This window comes from Notolepis coatsorum, assembly GCF_963971535.1.
Source record: "Notolepis coatsorum genome assembly, chromosome: 17".
NCBI classification, from domain to species: Eukaryota; Metazoa; Chordata; class Actinopteri; order Aulopiformes; family Paralepididae; genus Notolepis; species Notolepis coatsorum.
The window spans coordinates 93,801,343-93,820,795 of record NC_140181.1 but is presented as its reverse complement, the minus strand read 5'-3'; the positions used below and the strand labels follow the sequence as shown (position 1 = coordinate 93,820,795).

Sequence of the window (19,453 nt, the reverse complement as noted above, 5' to 3'; positions counted from 1 at the left end):
GAGTAATAATGATAGTCAGATGTATATAGCGTTTTTTTTTTTATCCACTTTTTCTCCCATTTTCTATATTTTTCTCCCATCCCAATTTCGTATCATCCAATTCAACCCTCCCCTGTCACGAACGCTGTTTCTTGCCTCCCACAAGCCGGCTGCAATGTGGACTAAGTCATACATAGCACAAGTCCCCTCCGGTACTTGAGGTAACAGCAGTCGCATCTTTTCACCTGCGCAGCTCGATCTCTCAGTGGCGAGGAGTAACGCGTGGGAGGCTCACGCTGCCCCCGACACTTCCTGATTCTACTACGCAGGCGCACCAACCGACCTGTAGGAGTCGCTGTCCACAACGCCCGATCCCCACCCATCAGTTTCCCACCCCCTAATACGGCCAATGTGTATTAGTATGAACCACCAGCTAAACTGAAAGCAATGTGGAGCGCTGGGCTCGAACAGGCGAACCCAGCGTCTCCGCATTCGTGGCGAGCGCCTTGCCCACTACGCCACGTAGCGCCCAGATGTATATAGTGTTATAGTATTTTGTACAGTGATACAGGTATAAAAACACTATGGTAGTAAGTCATACTGACCACCGGTATAACTAGAGTAGGTACAGGAGTAGGCAAGGGATATTATACAGATATATATAGTATACAGGCAGGGCCGCCTGGGAGAAATGCGAGGCCCTGTGCGAGATTTAACGCGAGCCCCCCCCCCCCCCCCCCCCCTCCCCCCAAAAGGTAAATTTTATTATTATTTTTAATTTTTTTCATACAGTCAACACATTCTTAAATAATAGCGCTGCCCGAGGCGGGGCATGATACAGTCAACATATAGCAAAAGAGAGAGCGAGAGAGAGCTCCCGTTCTACAGTCAATATACAGTGTACAGAGAGAGAGAGAGAGAGAGAGAGACACATTGGAAAGAAATTGAAATGCTATTTGGCCCTAAACAGAGAGTACACAGTGGCAGAATACCTGAGCACTGTGACTGAAGATCCTTGACTATGTACAGACTCAGCGAGCACAGCCTAGCCATCGAGAAAGGCCGCCATAGGCAGACTGTGTGTGTTAGAAAGAGAGAGAGAGAGAGAGAGAACATGTGTGTTTGTCATGTGTGTGTGTGTTAGAGAGAGAGCATGTATGAGAGATCCAAAAGGACAAAGATCAACACTTAAATCCAAGAGAGAGAGAGAGAGAGAGAGAGAGAGAGAGAGAGACACATTGGAAAGAAATTGAAATGCTATTTGGCCCTAAACAGAGAGTACACAGTGGCAGAATACCTGAGCACTGTGACTGAAGATCCTTGACTATGTACAGACTCAGCGAGCACAGCCTAGCCATCGAGAAAGGCCGCCATAGGCAGACTGTGTGTGTTAGAAAGAGAGAGAGAGAGAGAGAGAGCATGTATGTTAGAGAGAGAGCATGTATGAGAGAGAGAGAGAGAGAGAGAGAGCATGTGTGTGTGTGTTAGAGAGAGAGCATGTATGAGAGATCCAAAAGGACAAAGATCAACACTTAAATCCAAAGAGAAGAGGGTCTATACCAGAGAAACCAAAGCAGCAAGGAGCCAATGGCCGACATCAGCTAAATAGGCTAGCCAGGTACTGTGACACCAGGCCACACACAGCTTTGGCCAACGGCCCAACGCTACCCAAGCTACACAAACGACCAAGACATTCACACACAGCACATGTCGTATCTCCAAATGTTGTGAAGTAGCATATGTTTTGCCTGGAAAAAAACATCGTTATTAACAAAACATTCGGGAGGGGAAGGAAGGAAGAGTGGGGTAATGTCATGACATTTTCATTAATCTTACCTGCACCAAGGAACGCAGGGCGAAAGGCCGCAACACAGGTCTCCACGTTGACGAAAGGCCTCTCGCTGTCGGGACAAATAAGCTATGGCCAGAGCCTTGTCATGGTGCAGGCCCGACTACATCTTCTGTCAAAGATGATGTCGTAGTCAGAGTGCCAGAACCCCCTGCTATTCTCACGGCTAATGTCAATGGTCGTAGCACAAGCTAACAGCTAACTCAAGGCTAACTGATAGCATCAAACGAACGTTCCCAGCCGAGCGCAGCCGGCAGTTAACGTCGAAGCTAAACAGCTAACTGGCTAACAGTTAGCTCAACCAGGCTATCGCTAACCATTAGCTAACGCAGAAGCAAGCTATGCGGCTACATACAGCCAGGTGCTGACACCAGGCACACACCGTTAGCTACTAGTAGTACTACAATAGCTAGTCGGCCAGTTTAGCTCCAGAGAGAGAGAGAGAGAGAGAGAGAGAGCGATGTCCACGGCGGGAATAGAATAGAGTTAATAGAATAGGTTAAAAACTCACCAAACGTCCAAGAGGATGGAGACAACCGCGTGGAGTTGACGAAGTTCATCTGCCAAACGACCATCCTCTTCATCTTGGCTGCATGTCTCTAGGTTAGCTAACGCTAGATAGCCTTTAGCTAAGCTAGCTACTAGCCGACATCATCATCATGGCTATATCCCGACTGCATCATGACAAGGCTCCGGCCATTTGTCCCGCCTTTCGTCAACGTTCCTTGGTGACCGACCGACTGATAATGACCGACCTCTTTCTTCGTCTTGGCTGGCATAACTAAGCATAATAGTCAAACGCAGCTGACTCACGCCGGCGTAGTGTACTACACATGATGTAAGTAAAACCACTCCCTTCGTTGAAACCAATAGTATGTCTGCTGCAGAACCCCAGAGGCTGAGCTCCAATAGTGAGTATATCTGCAGACCCAGGAACAAGTCAGACACATTCTACAAACGTGTCTAATGTGAAATATATAAGCATATAAGCAAAACTAGATTTTAGGTCTGTGATGAAAAAGGGCCTCGCGGGAAGGGGGGCCTCGCAAAAATAAAAAAAAATAATAAAAAAATAAATAAAAAAAATAATAAATTTTTTTTTTTTTTTTTTTTTTTTTTTTGCGAGGCCCCTCTTCCCGCGAGGCCCTGTGCGACCGCACTGCTCGCACACCCCCTGAGGCGGCCCTGTATACAGGTATGTGTTAAAGTTAGAGGTTATATGTAGGATTGCAAGTAACTGTCTAACTGTACATAACTGTTTCCACTGACTGTACATAACTGTTTCCACTGGAGGGCGCTATAGGCGGAGCTTTTAATGTTACCGCCAGGTAGAGTATAAAAGCTGATGCCGACTCCCCCTTCTGTCTCTTCCCCATCTACCTCTCACGGAGAGGAGACCTCATGTGCTGCTGTACTATGAACCAATGCAAATAATAAACCACGCAGATTAAGGGCTCAAGATAGAAACCATGCCTCATGAGTATATTATTGTCGCCCCATAGCCAATTCTGTCAACAGGTTATGGGCCCAGATCACGCAGGGGCGAAATAATAAGGGTAGCAAGTTTAGCTGAAGTATAGGCTAGTTTAGCGCCGGGAGCACCGCGTGGCTAAAGGCTATACCAACAGAGCTAAAGCTATGCCTACCATCAAATAGGAGGATGGCGACCAAGGGAAGGAGCAAATGGCCCTCATTCAATGGAAAGGCAGAGGACTATGAACTCTGGGAAGAGCGCATGTTATGCTGCATGCACGGTGTGGGACTGAAGACGACTGACGGCGGAAGCACAAGCCCTGGACAACAAGCGTAATGCAGATGCATACTGTGAGTTAGCACCACTGCTGGACGACACAAGCTTGGGGCTGATATTCCGCAACACTAAAGACAAAGGCCCAGAAAGCCTGGGAGTGTTGAGAGAACATTATATCGGGCAAGGAAGACCCCGAGTCGTGGCCCTCTACATAACACTAACAGCACTGAAGAAGGGGCACACAGAGACTGTGACCGAATACGTCATCAGAGCTGAGCAGATCATTACGGCATTGAAGAGTGCAGGAGAAGCACCAAGCGATGGGCTAATGATGGCGATGGTCATGAGGGGACTACCGGAGCTGTACAAACCGTTCACACTCCTGGTAACACACGGTTCAGCGGACATGACGCTGGGAAAGTTCAAGGCCAAGTTACGAAATTTCGAGGCCTCAGAAGATATCCACCCAGCCGCCGTGGAGCGACGCCGAGGGAGAAGACCAGGCCCACGACGGAGCTGGCGTGTTGGCGATGCGGAGAAAAAGGCCATCGGAAAGGTAACTGCACAAAGACTGTCTGGTGTAGCTTCTGCAAATCCACGGGGCACACAGAGCGTGCATGAAGAAACGCGACCAGAGCACACGATACGCGCATGGACAAGATGACGGCCATGGACGAGACGGCGGCTATGGACAAGATGGCGGCTGTGGACAAGATGGCGGCAGCGGACAAGATGGCGGCGATGGTCGACGTGAGGCGAATCGAGACGACGCCCGGAGAGTAGCGGGACAAGAAGACTTCATCTTTGGGGCGCAGACAGCGTACGTCACCAGGCCAACGCAGCTGCAGCAGGCCCAAAGGAAGGGACTGATCGTGGACACAGATGCGTCATCCCACGTCATCAACGACAGGAGTCGGTTCAAGAACATTGACAACACTTTCCACCCGGAAAAGTTGGCGCAAGAGAGAGGAGACGCACATGTATGCCTCGATACCTTCGATGAAGGTAAACATTTTCTTGTAGAGCCTGACGGTACACGATTTAACATAAAGGTGTACCAGAGAATGTATTATCTGCAAACAGAGAGTAATGACAACGACAAGTGTAATGATAATAATGATATGTGTAACGTGACTGTCAGTCACGATATTCAGACATGGCATGAGATTATGGGTCATTGTAATTACGAGGATTTACTGAAACTGCAAGCAGTGACAGAAGGCATGCACATTGAAGGTGAAAAGCGTAGACCTGACAAAGAATGTGTAGTGTGCATAAAGGGGAAGTTTACTCAATCGAGAAACAGAAATCCCACAGAAAAAGTAAAGGTACCACTTGCGCTAGTTAACACAGATCTAGCCGGTCCAGTAAGCAACGAGTCCATAGGAGGCTTTAGATATGTACAGTCTTTTACAGATGTGTGCACAGGGGCAGTGTTTGTTTACTTTCTCAAAGCAAAGAGTGACACACTCCAGGCCACGGAGAAATTCCTGGCAGACGTAGCCCCTTATGGTAACATAAGATGCTTGAGGTCCGACAACGGAACCGAGTTCACAAACAGAGAGTTCCAATCACTGTTGAGAAGGAACAAGATAAGACACGAGACGTCATGTCCATATTCCCCACACCAGAACGGGGTGGCAGAGAGGGAATGGCGCACTCTTTTCGAAATGGCTAGGTGTAAGCTAGTAGACAGTAACTTACCTAAGAGTCTATGGCATTATGCGGTGCAAGAAGCCGCTTACACCAGAAACAGGTGCTTTAATAAGCACACAGGCACCACCCTGTATACAGCACTGACAGGAAAGAAGTGTAATCTAGCTAGAATGCACCAATTTGGATCAGTGTGTTATGCTTACCTGCAGGACAGAGGACAGCTCGAATCCAGATGTGAAAAAGGACTCTTTGTAGGGCACGACAAAGGAAGCCCCGCTTTCCTAGTGTATCATCCCGGTAAAGAGTGCAGAAACACAGGCTAGTCAAGTTTGTCACAAAGACAACATGTGAGAGCGAGACACAGACAGAGGAGCCAGAGCTGGACTCCAGACTAAGGTGTGAAGAAACAGAGACACCTCAGCCCAGTGTACTTAGCACGGTCGTGCAGACAGACAGTCAGCAACCCCCAGGGGGCGATGACGAGGAGCACCCGAGGGTGACGTCACGTGCCCCAAGCAGTGGGAGGTATCCCTCAAGGGAACACAAACCCCCAAAGTATCTGACAGACTATGCCCGGAGAGAAAGTGATGAGGATGACAGTACACTTACCACCGTTGATTACTGCTACAGAGTAGTCAGTGGGGTACCTCAGACCTTTAAAGAGGCCATAGTGTCCCCTGAATCAAGTAAATGGGAGAGAGCAATGGATGAGGAGATGAGGTCCCTAGAGGACAACCACACCTTTACTCTAACCAAGTTACCAGAGGGCAGACAGACAGTGGGAGGGAAATGGGTGTATTCAATCAAGGAGGGTATTGAAGGCCACGACAAGTACAAAGCGAGATTTGTAGCTAAAGGTTACAGTCAGAGGGAGGGGATAGACTACGGTGAAACATTCTCCCCCACAGCCAATCTGACCAGTGTAAGGGTAGTGATGCAGAAAGCAGCTGAGGACAATTTGATTTTACATCAGATGGATGTGAAGACAGTCTATCTGCACGCACCCATAGATAGGGAGATATATATGGAACAACCTGAAGGTTACGAAAAGAAAGGAGAGAAGATAGTGTGCAAGCTAGAAAAATCCATTTACGGCCTGAAACAGTCTGGGCGAAATTGGAACGAGATGCTTCACATATGTCTCATTGAAGATCACTTCCTACAGAACCCAGTAGACCCCTGTGTTTACTCAAGGGAGTCAAAAGAGTCAGGAAAAGTGATAATCGTCATTTGGGTGGATGATTTGATCATCGCAGCAGACAACACTAGAAACCTAGAACAGGTGAAAGGTATGCTCTCCACCAGATTCAAAATGAAAGACCATGGCAGGTTAAAGCATTTTCTAGGCATGGACTTTGAACAGTCTGCCAGTTGTGTAAAAATATCCCAGAAGAGATATGTGGAAAAGATCCTGAAACGTTTTGACATGCAAGAATGTAGATCAAGGGAAACACCATGTGATCAAAAACTAGACTACCAGGAGGATGCTCAGAAACTGACAGATGTAAAAATGTACAGGGAAGCTGTGGGTAGCCTCATTTATTTGACAACATGTACTCGCCCTGACCTATGTTTTGTAGTGAGCAAATTGTCACAGCATTTTGCTGATCCCACAGAGGAGCACTGGATTACGGTAAAACATGTTTTTCGTTATCTCAAAGGTACAGCAGATAAACAGCTGTGTTTCAGAAAGAGCAGCGAGGGCTTAGGGCTTAAAGCCTACAGTGATGCAGACTGGGCAGCTGACACCACAGATAGAAGAAGTACCACAGGATATTGTGTGAGTTTGAACTCAAACAGCTCACTGGTTTCATGGAAAACAAAGAAGCAGCCCACAGTGGCACTATCAACTTGTGAAGCCGAATATATGGCTCTAGCTATGACAATACAGGAATGTATTTATCTAGAACAACTGCTCGAAGGAATGGATACCTATGTATATAAGAAGACTGTTGTTTACGAGGACAACCAGGGAACCATTGCGATTGCTAGAAACCCTGTGTGCCGACAGAGATGTAAACATGTCGATATAAAATATCATTTCATCAGATCTGTCATCAGAGAAGAAAGAATGACACTGATTTATTGTCCAACAGACGACATGGTAGCAGACGCTATGACGAAACCTGCTTCCAAACTGAAATTGAAAAGATATGCAGAGGTCATGTTTTGTGTGTAAATATTGACTGCCATATTCTTTTTGATGTTCTGAACTGTATTATTTTCTTTGTAAATTGGTTTTGAAGAAGTTATACAGTGTGCTAGACAACCCTAAGTGGGAGTGTTAAAGTTAGAGGTTATATGTAGGATTGCAAGTAACTGTCTAACTGTACATAACTGTTTCCACTGACTGTACATAACTGTTTCCACTGGAGGGCGCTATAGGCGGAGCTCTCACGGAGAGGAGACCTCATGTGCTGCTGTACTATGAACCAATGCAAATAATAAACCACGCCAATTAAGGGCTCAAGATAGAAACTATGCCTCATGAGTATATTATTGTAGCCCCATAGCCAATTCTGTCAACAGTATGTAAAAAGGATTATTATGCAGGTGTATCCAGACAGATATGGATATATATATATATATATATATATATATATATATATATATATATATATATATATATATATATATATATATATATATATATAGTATATACAACATTATTGTACATTCTATCATACAGAGTTATATGGGTAGACTATAGTTTGAGGTAGGTAGTTATGATTACAGTGTGGGGCAGTTGTAGACAGTGAAGGGATTAGGCAGGTATAAATTGAGTAGCTATAGGCAACAGAGTTCAGAGTACCGATACAAACAGTTTGTAAAATGTAAAATCGGTTGACCTCTAGACAAATACAATGGAAAAATGTGTATCTAAATGTTGGCAATAAGCTTCAATCATTTATTTGGTCAATTATAAGTCTTAAAACCTTAAAGATATAGGATTTATAGTCAAAGTAATTTTTTTTTTTATTTAACTAGTTTTAAAATGTTGAGATAGACGGTGAGCTGAGGATTCCGGAATGTTAACCCTTTCACTGCCACACGACAGAAGGTTAACCCTTTACTATCACACAACCGACTGTGGTAGTATACTGAGTTAACACTGTCGTAATGAGGTTTGCTACTGTAGGAGATATATACATGGGCTTAACACTATCTTTTTAACCATCTATTCTGTCATCAGACAGACAGCGGCTGTGAAGGCTCTCTTCTCAAAAGAGCAACTACACAATCCTACGCAATAATAATAATAATAATAATAATAATAATAATAATAATAATAATAATAATAATAATAAAAAAAACTTTATTTGTATAGCACCTTTCATACAGAAACTGCAGCTCAAAGTGCTTCACAACTGAAAAAGAGCACATAAAGTGCAGACATATAAAATCACAGTTTTTCACATTAGGATCTAACATCCCAACAGGCCACCTTGTTTAAGGTTTGATTTAGTTTAAAAAATAGACAATAATAGAAAGAGTCAGATAGAATAAACAATGTAAAATAGTGCAATAGTGCAGTGCAATAAGTAGTAGAATAGAATAGACATGAAATTAGCAGATAAAGTGCAGACATCCAAAATCACAGTTCTTTTTTTTACAGTTTAAAACTTGACAGTCTTCCCTCATGTTTTTGGCATGACTATAGGAAGGACACTGCACGTTTTGAGGTACTCCTACCCCTTGTAAACCTGACTGGGTAACTGGATGTCTACACCACGACTGCACCACTGTGAAAACATGTGGATTCTGTTGATTTGTCATTTCACACTATTTCCTATTCACTTGAATTATGGCTATTTGCGGTGAAAATGTGAAATTCATATTCAGAGCATGACTGGGGTCGTTTCAGGTTAATACTCTCTTAATAGATAGAGCTGTGTGGAATTATAGACCCCCTGTGGCTCAGGAGGTAGTGCAGTCATCTGGTAATCTGAAGGTTCTCAGTTGGATTCTGGCTCCTCCCGGGCAGCACGTCGAAGTGTCCTTGAGCGAGACACTTAACCCATAACCCATAACCGTTTATGTCACAAATGTATCAGTACTAAATACCTATATGTCCCTATGCCATAAATGTCATGTATGTTGTGTATGTCATAAATGTCTATATGAATTGAAAATGGGGGACCCTGATGGAAACAAGACAAACGTCTTTCTCAGGTCTGCATCCCCTTAACAATTGTATGTATTGAGCCGTACTGTATTGTACCCATTCTGCAATCTGTTAAATAAAGTTTTCATTCATTCATTCATTCATTCATTCATTCATTCATTCATTCATTCATTCATTCATTCATTCATTCATTCAACTGCTCCCGATGAGCAGGTCGGCACCTTGCATGGTCGCCCTCCCCCGTCGGTTTGAGAATGTGAATGGGTGAATGTGAGGCATAAATTGTAAAGAGCTTTGGATAAAAGCTGCTATGTAAATGCAGTTAAATTGACCATTTAACACTAACTACTAACGAGTCTTAACGACCTTGGTCACGGCAGTTGATATTCTATAGCTGGACGGAGGAGGAGGAGGAGGAGGAGGAGGAGGAGGAGGAGGAGGAGGAGGAGGAGGAGGAGGAGGAGGAGGAGGAGGAGGAGGAGGAGAAGGAGGAGGGATCGATTTTGAAGTAGGTGGTTCTAGAAGGCAAAGCATGGTATTGTGTGGATGTAATGAGTGATGTGAGAGCAAGAGGCAGGAGTGGGCTGGGGGAGAGAGAGAGAGAGAGAGAAAGAGAGAGAGAGAGAGAGAGAGAGAGAGAGAGAGAGAGAGAGAGAGAGAGAGAGAGAGAGAGAGAGAGAGAGAGAGAGAGAGAGAGAGAGAGAGAGAGAGAGAGAGAGGGAAGGAGGGAAAGTGAGGGGGGAGTGAGAGAGAGAGATAGCTAAAGAGAGTGAAGGAGAGAACTAGAGCAATTAGGCGAAGAGTGAGGGAAGGAGAGAACTAGGAAGAGGGTGAGAAAGAAAGAGAGAAAGAGAAAGGGAGAGAGACCCGCAGCCTGGCAGCCAGCAAGACAGATGTGGATAACTGGAGCAAAACTGAGGGAAGCAGGACCTGGAGCTACATGGTGCTTCTACCAGGAGAGTCTGTACCTACCAGAGTGAGACTAGTCCTTTGCAGATCATGGTAAGTTGAACTTCCTTATGTTATCTTCTGGTTCTAGTTTTCTTCTGTGTTTAAAATGTCCTGATCACTTCATATTAATGTGTGGACTACAATAGTCATTCATTTCTAGTGAGTATTTGCCAGGGGCGTATTACTTGTTATACAGTATACTCTGAGTAGCTATGGATACATATTTGTCTTGTCTGTCTTTTATTTGTCTTTTATTATTATAATTTTTTAATTTGGTTTCTAGGAGTCTTGCTTCATGTCCTTGAAGACTGACTGAAGGGTGGCATCATCAGCCGCACACCACAATGGAGAACAACGCGACCAACGTTGCGACCGACAATTTCACTCCGGCTGCAAATCTGACCGAAGTGCCGGTGAACCCTCTCGACGAACAGGTCATAACGATATTCTTGACGCTGCTCATCTGTGGCGTCGGAATAGCCGGAAACGTAATGGTGGTGTTGGTCGTGCTGCGCACCAAGCACATGGTGACCCCGACCAACTGTTACCTCGTCAGCCTGGCCGCGGCGGACCTCATCGTTCTCCTAGCCGCGGGTTTGCCCAACATCTCTGACGTGGTCGCCTTCTGGGTCTACGGCTACACCGGGTGCCTGTGTATAACGTACTTCCAGTACCTGGGCATCAACGTGTCCTCCTGTTCCATCACGGCGTTCACCATCGAGCGCTACATCGCCATATGTCACTCCATAAAGGCCCAGTTCCTGTGCACAGTTTCCCGCGCCAAGAGGATCATCGCCTGCGTCTGGGTCTTCACCTCGCTCTACTGCATCATGTGGTTCTTCCTGGTGGACACGGTGGAGACGGTTTACGCCAACGGCGTGGTGGTCACCTGCGGTTACCGCGTCTCCAGGAACCTCTACATGCCCGTTTATTTCCTGGACTTCACTTTGTTTTACGTGATCCCGTTGATCGTGGCCACGGTGCTGTACGGCCTCATCGCAAGGATCCTCTTCATGAGCCCTCTCCCCACGCATCTCGGGGAGCGAGGCGGAGGAGGTTCTGTGCACCGGGGGCGCTCCAGCAATGCTGTCAAGTCCAACAAGGGAGCGGTCTCGTCAAGGAAACAGGTATCGTCTGTGTAGATACAAGTGTGCGAATAAAACGATGTGCCGTCGGTGGCCGACAGCGGGTCTATCCCCGAATTCTCGATCCACCTTTTGTGGCCGTGCTCCTAATTGGAGTCGTTGAGGAGTAGTTAATGTTTTTAGTTTTGTGAGAATAGCGCCACCATGAGGCCAAATGACTCAGAACTTCACAGTCCTCCTTGCTATACAGTAAGGCAAATCTATTTGTCAAGTTTGGAGATACACACTACGTTTGGCCTGATGGTGGTGCTAGGGGGAACGCCATGGGGTCACCAAAATCAATGGGATTCTTCCTCTTGTGGTCATGAATGTGCGCCACAAACTTGAAAAGATTCAAATCAAAGCTGTTAGAGATACACTAATGTTAAAATTTTACATTTGGCCTGATGGTGGCGCTAGAGGAAAGGTGATGACAATTATATTAAATTATATTACCATTGGTATCATGGTTCAAATTTGATTAGGCCATGATATATTACCATTGGTATCGTGATTTAAATGAGATTATAGGCTACCATGGAATTATTTAAGTACAAAATTGGCACCATGGTGATACAGTACATGACTTTTATCATGGCAGTACCATGGTGAAACATAACCATTTCACTACCACACTATGTAAGGTTAACCTTCTGTAGTGTGGTATTGAACGTGTTAACCCTTTGTAGTGTGGTAGTGAAAGGGTTAACCTTCTGTAGTGTGGTAGTGAAAGGGTTAACCCTTTGTAGTGTGGTAGTGAAAGGGTTAACCTTCTGTAGTTTGGTAGTAAAAGGGTTAACCTTATGTAGTGTGGTAGTGAAAGGGTTAACCTTATGTAGTGTGGTAGTGAAAGGGTTAGCCTTCTGTAGTGTGTTCTCACAAGTGCTAATGGCTACCAGTATTAGATTAGATTAGATTCCAATGTATTGTCATTATGCAGCACAAGTACAGTATAAGAAAATAAGTTTGGCATCCAACCAGAGTGCAAATGTAACACTGGGTATAAAATATATAAATTAGTACTACTGAGTATAGTGCCAATCAGATGTACTGAGAAAGTAAAAAAAAAATCAAAGATAATTCAAAGATTACACACCTTTGCCACATATATTGGCTACAAACATAATCACTGCAAAGTTATCAAAAAAAATTGAATCTGATCAGACACAAGGGTTAAGTTGTTGTTCCCTTTCTAATTTCCTCAAAAACATCTAGTCTAGTTAATGTGATGAATATATTTGACAATTGATGCTTTTTGTTGAAAATTTCAGTCAGTGAGCAGGAAATTAATTCTTTGTAACTAAAATGTTCCTGGTGGGGGACTCCCAGACCCCCTGCTTAAAAAGTGGCCTGACTGGGGCTATATTTCGCAATATATCTCCCGGTATGAATTATTTCCCCAGTCCGGCCCTGGTAGTAGTCATACTGGCCAGCAGCGTAACTAGTAAGAGTAAGGGATATATACAAATATAGATAGTATAGTATCTACAGAAATGTAAAAAGGATTATATGCAGGTATATGCAGACAGATAGGTGTATAGATACGGTAAGAATAAATATTTATATATACAGCATTACTGTACATCAGGCACGTGCAGAGGGGGGGGGGGCTTTGGGTGCCAAAGCACTTGCCCATGTGCCCCCTGATGACCAAAGTGGCCTTTAAAAATTATATATATATATATATTATTATAATTTATATTTTTTTTTTGTAAAGGGCAGTGCCCATGGTCCTCATCAAGAATAATTTTAACAATTAATAATATAATGAATAAAAATAAATATTTGAATGCTGTGCATGGTTTTCTGTTGCGTGACGCGTCGCCCCTCCCTCTCATAATAGAAATCTAGAGCAAACCGAGCATCTCGCCGCACGTTTGCCCATCTGTCAGCTGATTTTAAGCAGCAACTGAAGTCAGCACCAGCAGCTAACGGTAAGAAAGTTATTATTTTCCATAACTAAAATTTTATTTAGTTTAGATTAAGAATGTTAACTATCATATTTTGCAACAAAGAAAGACTTTGTTCACTAGCTGTCCACAACTACATGAAAATAAGATGCTTGTATTCTTCTTGCTAACATTAATCTCGACAATGTGATGTGCTAAGGTTCGCTAATTAGCATACATCCAAACGTTGAGAAGTCAATCACCAAGTTTCTGTGTCCCTGTGACACTCTTTTGCCCCCCCCCCCCCCCCCCCCCCCCCAAAAAAAACTCCTAATAACATGTTTGCGAACACATTTCCAGGCTCTGCAAAGAGGACCTTCTTTTATTGGCAATTGAGAAGGATGTTCCAACTTCCAATCAACCACAATAATGTCATAGAAATATTTCGGGACATGGCCATTGGCCAACAGGAAGATTCGGTTGTGAACCGGGAGGAGAGGATCTAATGGTCTGTGTGTGTGTGTGTGTTCTGTTCTTTATTGAACATCATACAGTAACATTGCATGTGTGGCTGTTTTGAATGGACACCAAAGATTCTATTTCACACTATTCCACAATACTGTACCCACCATAGTAGTCATTACCATATATCTCTGAGTGACTACTACTCATGCATTCTCTCTCTCTCTCTCTCTCTCTCTCTCTCTCTCTCTCTCTCTCTCTCTCTCTCTCTCTCTCTCTCTCTCTCTCTCTCTCTCTCTCTCTCTCGTTCTCTCTCTCTCTCTCTCTCTCTCTCTCTCTCTCTCTCTCTCTCTCTCTCTCTCTCTCTCTCTCTCTCTCCCTCTCTCTCTCATATAAGAGAGCTTATATAAATGAACTCTTGCAATGAATAACCATTTAAGAGACCAAAGAAATCACTGTTTACTGTTTATTGTTAATAATAAACTTCAGCTAAAATATATTATTGTGTTGTATTTGCTTCATTATATATTACATTACAGCATAGATACATAGAGTACAGCCATAGATATTCATAACTGTACATCCTGGGACTGCTCTGTGCACAGCAGCAGTGCTTTCTTGTATGCATTCTTGTCTGCTGTTTCTTGGCAGTTTCTGCTGGGGCTGTAAGCAATGTCCAGGTACACTCATGTCCTATAGCAGCCTGAGAGTAGTCTGCAATTGAGGAATCTTCAAATAATAATAATTATAAATACATTTTGATAAATCCCAAACTATTACTACCGTACGGCTCAATACAAACAATTGTTAAGGGGATGCAAACCAGAAAAAGACTTTCGTCTTGTTTACATCAGGGTCCCCCATTTTCAATTCATCAAGACATTTATGACATACATGACATACAGATATACAGTACTGTTTCATCAAGACATTTATGACATACAAGACATATACACAATATACAGTACTGTTTAAGAGAAAGAGATCATAAAATATATACATTCGAAGGGGAAGAAACTGTACATTGGAGGGGGTTGGGTGGGTGGGTGGCGGGGGGTTTGGACATTTACCGCGGCCAGTTTCTAATTGCAGCCACCCGTAGGTGCTCTTTGAGAGCGGTTTTGAAGGAGGGTAGGGATTCACATTATTTTACGGCTGTGGGTAGGGCGTTCCACATTGTTGTGGCATAATTGCGAAACGTGTTTAGTCCCTTGTTTGAGCCGAATCTGGGTTGAACATGATTTGTGGAACTCCCTCTGGTGTTGTGGTCATGGAATTCACTGACCTTTGGGAAGTATTTCGACATGTACATGGGTATCTTAGTGGTGTACTGTATCTTGTAGACCAGGCCCATTGCAAGTTGCTGTACTCTGTCATCTACTCTAAGCCATCCTAGGTTGTCAAAATGGGCAGGGGTAAGGTGGGTTTTAGGAGTAAGGTCAAGCAGTAGTCTGACCAGTTTGTTTTGTGATGTTTGTAGTCTTGTTTTTAGGGCCTTTGAGATGCTTTGGTACCATGAGTTGCAAGCATAGTCGTTGTACCCTGTATGAGTGCTCCTGTTAGAGTCTTCAAGGTATTCTTGTTTACCAGAGAGGAGATCCGGTACAAGAATCTTGTTCATTGGTTGACTTTTTTGATTACATTGGTTGCCATTTTGTCACAGGAAAGATTTGCCTCTAGGATGGAACCCAGGTAGGTAATTTCATCTTTCCTTGTGACAATATTGTCACCCACTGTAACAGAGAAGCCGTTGGCCTTGCTGAATTTGTTATTTGATCCAAAGAGAATAGACTCTGTTTTACCCAAGTGTAATGAGAGTTTGTTATGACCCAGCAGGGCTGAGTCGTCCGCGAACAGGAACAAGTTGCAGTCACAAGCTGATGACATGTCATTTGCATAAATTAGGAACAGTAACGGTCCTAGTATGCTTCCTTGTGAACACCACAGCTCACTGGGAGGGGGGGGGGGGGCAATGTACCGTTCACCTCCACCATCTGTGCTCTCCCCTCCAGGTAGGATTGCATCCAGCTCACTGATGAACTATCAAAACTAGGGATGTCCGATATTATCGGCCTACCGATATTATCGGCCGATATCGGCATTAAAATGTGATATCGGTTGATATCGGTATCGGAAATTAAGAGTTGGACAATATCGGTATATCGGTATCGGTAAAAAAGCCAATATCGAGCATCCCTAATCAAAACCAATTGCTTTTAGCTTGTCAGTCAGAATGGAGTGATTGACAGTGTCGAAAGCCTTTTGGAGGTCCAGCATGACCATGCATAATCATATAGTATGATGCAGTTTGTTACATTCTCTGAATATTGGTTGCTAATGCTATAGTTTGGCTGGTTACGTAACGTTACGCTGTAGTTGGCGTTCTAACATTTTGATACATGTGCTTTTTAAAATGTTAGCACTTGAGTTATATGGGTTACATGATGGTATTATAGAAGAATTATATGTAGGTTTATTCAGACATATGGAGATATGATCATTGAGATGATTATAATTTGATCTCCAATTATTGTCAGACAACTATTTCCTGTATGTAAACGTGCGCACTCTTTCTCCCTCCCGTTCCAAAACGCCAGGTCACCAAGATGCTCACCGTGGTGGTGATCCTCTTCGCCCTGCTCTGGATGCCTTACCGAACGCTGGTGGTGGTCAACTCCTTCATGGACCCGCCGTACCACAACACCTGGTTCCTGCTCTTCTGCCGCATGTGCATCTACGTCAACAGCGCCGTCAACCCCGTCATCTACAACCTCATGTCTCAGAAGTTCCGCAACGCCTTCCGGAAGCTGTGCAAGTGCAAAGGCTGCGGCGGGGAGCAGCGGACGACCACGTACAGCACGCCGATGTACTACAGCGTCATTAAGGACTCGTCGCATGAGAGCTGCGAGCCCGTCACGGAGCAGGATGACGTGAGCGGGAACGCGGCGGGGAAGAGGTTCAACTTCCCGGACAGGTGCGCCGGCGACGCAAGCGCGGCATTCAGCATCGCTTGATGCAGGCTACGGTGAGACGGTGAGATGTCATTGGTGATAGACTCTCCGTGTTCGATGGTGTGTTTGTCGAAAGGCTCACTTTTTCATTTCAAACCTTTATTTCAACTCGTACTGAGGTTACCTTAATTTACAGCGACGACAAGCTTATAAAACAAGACAGTTTTATCAGCAATTTCATACAAATAGGCACAATAAATCAGCTAAGACGGTGACAAGTCGACACACAGTGGTCGGAGATCATACTTTTAAATAGGGATGTCCGATATTATCGGCCTACCGATATTATCGGCCGATATCGGCATTAAAATGTGATATCGGAAAATATCGGTATCGGTTTAAATTTTTTTTTTTTTTTTTTTTTTTTATTTTATTTTTTTACATTTCTATAACATTTATTTACCCAGGCAAGCAAGTAAGAACAAATTCAGATTTATTTATTGTCAAAAGTATGCATAATGTTGTGTTAATTCCACAACAAGAGATATGTAATGTTAATTACCTGAAATTATTAAATTTTTTGGGGGCGGAAACCCTGCATATATCGGTATCGGTTGATATCGGTATCGGAAATTAAGAGTTTGACAATATCGGTATATCGGTATCGGTAAAAAAGCCAATATCGAGCATCCCTACTTTTAAATGCAGCAAAAGAAGGAAGAGCCTTCAGCTTCAGAGTCAGTTGGAGGGCATTGGTGTTGGAAGCTTCAAAGGAAAAGGTAGTTTTTCCTAGTTCAGAGCAAACTGGAGGAATACTTTCAATGGGATTTAAAGTTGATTATATTTTTGTCCAGTGTGGCAAATATTTATTCAAGTGGATATTCCTGTTGTACTGTACATCATGACACAGCTTGTCTGTAGCAATTACTGTACTTTTGTATCAGTGTTGTAACCAGTGGCGGCCGGTGAGTGCGGCTCAAGCAGCAAAGGTCGGACTGGAAGCAAAACCTGGCCCTGGCATCGTATGCCTCGACAGGACCGTTGGCATGAATCCACTGAAAAACAACTTTCCTCTAATATCTGTCTATCATAGCAGTCACACTTTCAACGTTTAAATGTAATAATAAAATCAGAAATAGCTTTATCTCTGCACCCCTCCTAATAATACTTAGTAATAGATTTTCAATAGCCTATAGATGAGCTTGTCACAGTTACATCTATGGCCTCGATTCAAATGCATTACATAGGCTCAGGATATGAACGTAACATAATTTTATAGAACCTATGGTCAAAAGCACGTCAAGATGCCGTCATGGTTTACAGCTGGAGACGCCAACAGACTTACTTGCGAGTTGCGTAGCGCAATCAATAACGTATAGGCTGAGCAATAGAGAAGCTGGCACCCCAGCAACAAGCTCACTTACATGGTGCTCATTAAACAGTTTCATCAATACATGGCCAGAGAATTTGGCACTCCAACAAGAAGCACTTACAGGCTATGACTTATAGGCTATGACTTACAGGCTATAGATAGATAGATAATAGTTTATAATAATAAAAGCACAAAAAAAACTAAATGTAAACATGCCGGATGGTCGCAGAAATGCTAATTTACACCCGTAGTCCCTAAGCAGGAGACTATCGTTCAAATAATTAGCCTGCTTAAGGTAAAAGCATTGTGACAATCGTAATGAAAGCAAGAAACTCCCCATTAGAAACACATGAAAGAGCCTCTAGTCTTCCTGGGGTCCTGCACAAAACAAATACAATACAAATGTACAACAAAAAATTCGAATAAAAAATAAAAACAAAACACATAAATTAACACATTGACCGCCGGAGGTCGCTGTGGGCGTATGGCCGTTTGTGCCAGCGCTTTGTTCAATGGAGAGAATGCCGTGTTTGCGAGTGCTAAAACTATATAAAATATTATAGCTATGGATCTAATAACGTTGTCGATTGTCAGTGAGTTTCTTCTGGTCAACATGCAAAAAACTGAAAAAGATTTCATCAATACATTTCCGTTTTATACCGTGGTGAATATTAGTATAGTTTGAGTGATTCTGAGTAATCCCAGGAAAAGACAGGAAAACAGCCCTTTAGTTAAATCCACTTATCACGTTGCCATTTTTCGCCTGATTATCGAATCTTCCTGAAATCAATGCTAGATTATCGTTATTATGTCTCCTCATGCACGCATGAAAGGGGGCTTGTAGCAGGGCACCCCTCCGTGCTGTGATGTGACCAACGGGAAACAGCACACACACATTCCACACAGACAGCTTCGATCGCGGGAGAAAAAAAAATCAGATCAACACAAGATTGGATATATACTGTCCTTACCTTGTCTCTGATGTAATGCAATTATTTTTTCTTCAATTATCTGATCGCCATTCCAAGTACTGGTCGCGGGAGTCCGTCCCACGTTATCCGGCATTGCATATGAACGAGGGGGGGGGGGGCAGCCTAGTTGATGCATCGTTGTAAGCGCTTGTCTTGCCGAAGAATTTAAACCCCGCCCGCACGGCTCAGCTCACCCCAGAAAACAAACTATATCATTTCAAATGGAGTGCAATAGCGGCCGCAAGGCGTTAGGTGGCGGTATTGACCATCTGCGATCTCAGACACACTCAGAACAGCCTGCACAGGCTGCCCCGATGAATTATGAATGACAATAGCGAATAAAAGAAAAAACTGATCCAATAACGAGTATACT

General features: G+C 43.8%; 1 protein-coding gene across 1 annotated transcript; it reads left to right on the top strand.

The window, feature by feature from the left end:
- Window positions 1–10,655: 10,655 nt before the first annotated feature.
- On the top strand, window positions 10,656–16,800 carry LOC311244149 (thyrotropin-releasing hormone receptor; the record flags this gene model as incomplete). The annotated part of the gene is made up of 2 exons (XM_084333557.1): window positions 10,656–11,438; window positions 16,384–16,800. 2 exons carry the CDS (start codon window positions 10,656–10,658, stop codon window positions 16,798–16,800), a joined length of 1,200 nt encoding a protein of 399 aa, XP_084189683.1.
- Window positions 16,801–19,453: the final 2,653 nt, after the last annotated feature.